This window comes from Penicillium angulare (assembly GCF_028827245.1).
Source record: "Penicillium angulare strain IBT 27051 chromosome Unknown utg000005l_segment0_segment0, whole genome shotgun sequence".
In the NCBI taxonomy this organism is placed as follows: Eukaryota; Fungi; Ascomycota; class Eurotiomycetes; order Eurotiales; family Aspergillaceae; genus Penicillium; species Penicillium angulare.
The window spans coordinates 1,912,152-1,917,052 of record NW_026623164.1 but is presented as its reverse complement, the minus strand read 5'-3'; the positions used below and the strand labels follow the sequence as shown (position 1 = coordinate 1,917,052).

The window sequence follows — 4,901 nt, the reverse complement described above, 5'->3', positions numbered from 1 at the left end:
TACTGGATGTAGGATGGCGTTGAAGTGTGGCGAGGGAATAAAAATAAATAAATATAAATAAATAAATAAATGAGTCAACCAATAATGAGTTTACCAAAGTTGCCAGCCCCTCCATCAATTTTACATGCAGTTCACTTGCATATATGTGCATTTCTGCATGTACATGTCGTATTCCGGCATCGACTTGCACAGACTTGCAGTTGTGCTGGATCCAGGGGCAGTACATATTGTATTTACATCGGTGACGGGGGCAAGTGGACAAAGATAACTAGAGGAGAATTCAAGAACCCAATAAACAGAGAGATAGATTACCAGGAGGAACTGAGTTTGTATTGAAACACTCAATTTGATACGGGCTTGGCATTTGGCAGGGTTCGTTCTCTCTTAAATACTGCAGCACTTAAGGTGTGTATGTTTGTGCAGAGCAGAAAGGGGCTGGAGATCAGATTACTCGTTTAGGAAGACCAGTGGCCACTCTAAGAAAAGTATTCACAAGCACTCGATATTCCTTATCTATGTCATTCTATCTTGTACTTTCGAGTGCTCGAATGCTCGAGTGGGTCGATCGAGAGTTCCATGGTACAATGATCGGAGACGCGAGACGCGACGAAGCATGAGAACGACCATAGTTACTAGGTAATCGAATAATAAACAATAGTCAAAATAAAAATAAAAATAAATGACATGCAGGGGGTAAGGGCATTAAACTGCAATTTATCTGCATACTAGGCCAAGTACTTGAATCATTAGCTGCAACAGTCGGTGTATGAGATCGACGGGGGCCGAGACTTTCTCCGGAGAGGGGGAAACACTAAAAGGGGAGACTAACGAAATAGTTTACTTCCGACCTCCTGAACCTCCCTATTTGTTTTTCTTTTTTAAACTTCTCTGCTTCCCCCCTGCTGCTTCTTTCGTGTAAATATCGTTGGTTCTATCTGGTGCTGGGTCACCTCGAGGTATGTATGCACTGTAGTTGCTTTTTTATTTTAGTTTGTTTTTGTGTGTGTGTTTTGTGGACTTGCCCCATCCTCGATCTTCATCTGCTTCAAATCTTTCCCCGTTCGACTCACTGATCCCCGTCTACACTCAGAAATGAAGCTGGTCTTACATATCACCTCGATTACCGACCTGTCAACTCACTAAATTGCTGTGTCGAATTGATCTGTACGACTGATCAAACTCCCCCCTTATCATCCCCGTGCACTTTCCGATCTTGCTTGTCCCATCATGTCTGGCTCCGAGCCCACCTCACCTTGTGGGCCGTATGCCCCAAATCACGATTCGATGGTTACCGTCTCACTATCAGACAAACAGTCGAGTTCGGAACATAGCCAACCAGACTGGCGAACCCTCAATATTCCCCCGATACCCGTTGAATCTGTCCATGAGTCCCCCATCAACCGCAACACCGCCGACTCATTCGGTCCCATGCCCCTCAGAGATGCCGCACAACGCACCCCCCTCCCCGAAGATGAACTTTTAACCCCGACATCGCCAGAGCTAGAACAAGTGGAAGAAGAACCAGAGCATGAAGTGGACTGGGACAATCTGGTGAAAACAGAGGAACAGGAACCCCGCGGAGAGGGTTCAGACGATGTGAGTGGCGTTCTTCCAAACAACCTCCCCTAACAACAACATTGGAAAATGCCTGTGTATATTGACAAGAGTTCTCAATCTACAGTCAACTGCGTTATTACTCGCCCGGCTGGAACAGGAGAACAATGCTTTAGCACATGACCCCAAAGCTGGTCTGGCCAACGCTCAAGCCGAGTTACAACATCGCCAATCCCGTTCGCAGTCGCTCCACCAAATCAAACGACTTATCAATGACCCCGCCCGTGCAGAATTACGATACTCACAGCTGGCACCCCCACCAATGACCGAACTGGAATTCTGGGCCGCCCTCGTCGCCGATTATCCCCAAACCGCCCAACGATTACCCACCCTCACCTCGAATAAAGTTCAGGGAGGTGTCCCCCCACCTCTGCGAGGTGTCGTATGGCCCAGCTTGGCCGGCGCCCGGGATGCCAATCTGCTGGGTGAATTCCAACGACTGTCCGGCGAGAGCAGCCCCTACGATGGCCTGATCGGAAAGGACATTGGTCGCAGTTTTCCTAATGTGGAGATGTTCCGGGACCCCAATGGAGAGGGTCAACAGATGTTGGCTAGGGTCTTGAGATGCTTCAGTTTGTATGATGCGAAGATTGGATATTGTCAAGGTCTTGGATTCGTGGTTGGTCCTCTGCTCATGCATATGTCCGATGCAGAGGCTTTCTGTGTACTTGTTCGCTTGATGGATCATTACAACCTCCGACAGTGCTACTTGCCAGATCTCTCGGGTCTTCATCTGCACGTTTATCAGTTCCAGAGTCTCCTGGCACGACACCGACCCGTCCTGTTCGAGCACCTGGAGTCGCTCAACGTGGAACCGGTCTATGTATCCCAGTGGTTCTTATCATTTTTCGCGACAGCTTGTCCGCTACCGATGCTGCTCCGCATTTACGATGTCATTTTCCTTGAGGGCGCTTGTGAAACTCTAATGCGCGTTGCGCTTTCTCTGATGCAGCGAAATGAGAAGAGAATCTTAGCATGCGCCGAATTTGAAGATGTGATGCAATTACTTTTGTCGCGCAGCTTGTGGGACACGTGAGTCATTTACAACACTTTATGTGGTACCGGGTTTTGAAACTAACTGACGGTTTTAGATACGCATTCAATGCGGACGATCTTGTAAATGACTTTGTTTCGCTGACCCCCCTTGTGACCAAAGAGAGCTTAAAAACCCTCGAGGCCGCCTATAACCAGTCCCAAGGTGTTACCACTGGAGTTTCATTCCCAAAGATGCAGGCTACGGCATCTCGATTTTTGGGAAGTCTTTGGGCTGGTTCGAGCAGTCACAATTCGGTCAAGTCTCTGAACCCCAACCCAAGCCCGTCCCGCCCTGCCAGCACACTTCGCCGCTCCGCATCGAAACAAAGCATGGCGTCCACCCTCAACTCAGTGGAAAGCACATCCGACGCGAGCACCGCGCCGACAGAACTTTCTGCAAATGTAAACGCGGATGGTCACAAATCTCGCATCAAGTCGAGCATGTCAACAAACCAGAAAGACCGTGATCTCCACACACAAATCGAGGATCTTTTGATGGCTTTCAGCGATTTACAACGCCAACACTCAGACTTGAGCTTGGAACTACAGAAGGAACGCGAAGAGCGGGAAGAAGATCAAGCTTTGGCGAAGGAGATGCTCAATCACCTCCAGGAACTTCCGACCGAAACGCAGCCTGCGGATCTTGTATCTAAAGCGCAAGCCCGATACGCGTCAAATGAGCCCAAACACGCGTCAATCCAACAAACAAAGCAACAACTACATCATGATATGACCCGATGGAAGGAAATGCACGAATTGGAGGCGGGTAGATACATGGACCTTTCGCGGCGGATGGATGACTACGAGAAGGAAAACACATCGCTCAAGGACCAACTCCGGGAAGCACGTGGACGAATTCAAGATGGATACCGCGAGCGACAGCGCCTCGAAAGAAAAAACACAGAACTTCGATCCTTGAAGACAACTACCTCCGAACCCAGAACCCCACCTGAAATTGTTTCCCCCGCGTCTGATGCCAGCCAGGCCTCTCCGAAGGGTCTCCGTGAACTAAAGCTAGCGCGCAGCAATTCTCAAAAGACACCTACATACAACAAACGCTCCAGTAGCCTCGGTCTTCAAAACATTCTCTCTACAGAACAGAATAAGCCTGCCCCCGAAGAAGCATTGCTTCTAGAGTTGGTAGCGGCTAAGACTGCCGAAGCAGTTGCTAAGCAGGAACTCGAAGAAGTAAAGGGTAAACTTGATTCTCTTCGGAAGATGATCAGCGCCCCTTCTCAGTCTGTGACTTCTAAGTTGGAGAATAGGCATTCTTTCATCGGTCGCTCCTCAAATAGGAACAGTATTGCTAAAGCCCCTACTGAGCCTATTAGGTCTCCGAATCTCGGTAGTGGAGGGGGTGGAGGCGGGTTTTTCAGTGGATGGGGCCGAAGAGCTGCGCCAAGCGTTGAAGAGCCTTGAATTTGTTATGATCACGCATACCCTGTAACTCTAGTTGTGAATGTTGAACGTTGAATTGAATCCGCAATGGACCTTGTGTTAGTGTTTACATGGTGAAACTTGTACTCATTCGGACAGTCTTGTTGTGTTGCGTTCTAAATTCTCTATGTACTTGAATGATATCCCAGAAAGACAAAAACCCATGTTACCGTCCTGAAATTTTCTCCTTTATCCTTGATTTGATTTGACCACCTCAAACAAGCCAAGTCCGAAATAACCATTGATCTACCAAGACCCTATTTAGGAAATTCAATGTGAGTTACTAGTGAACTGCATTATTGCCCAATATTGGTCCTAGCTTGTAGATCACTTTCGCTTTTCGCTGAAACTCTCAGTTCGAGGGATGCTATTGGATTCTTTGTCGTGGGGGCCGCTGTCAACACGTTGATTGGAAACGTATTGATAACGCCATGTGGAGGCGAAGTTTGGATAGAAGTAGTGGTGAGTGGCAACTGAAGATTTTGATAATAGGTCTCGGTTATAGAGTGGAAGTAGCAAGACTGCTATTTTGTGTCATTTGGGATCGGGATTATTTATAAATGATTCTGGGGGTTGATGGTGGTTATTGGATGGGATTGTTGTAAAGATTTGTTACGGACCTGAAGTCTTGCTATATAAAGCGTGATCAAATACCAGATCTTCGATCTGGTATTCTAAGTCTTTTGCCATAGTCGCAGAGGCTGCTACTTGGAATAATCCCATTTAGCACGTCCTTGACACACGGCCAGACTGTAAATTTGCCAGACGGGGTTCCCCTCTTTAGTACATATCCATGTATAGTATGCAGCTCTCTC

General features: G+C 47.7%; 1 protein-coding gene across 1 annotated transcript; it reads left to right on the top strand.

The window, feature by feature from the left end:
* Window positions 1-1,227: 1,227 nt before the first annotated feature.
* N7478_008061 (putative GTPase activating protein (Evi5)) lies at window positions 1,228-4,068 on the top strand (the record flags this gene model as incomplete). The annotated part of the gene is made up of 3 exons (XM_056924275.1): window positions 1,228-1,596; window positions 1,682-2,646; window positions 2,706-4,068. The coding sequence occupies 3 exons, from the start codon at window positions 1,228-1,230 to the stop codon at window positions 4,066-4,068; spliced, it is 2,697 nt and encodes an 898-aa protein (XP_056777001.1).
* Between the last annotated feature and the right edge of the window lie 833 nt (window positions 4,069-4,901).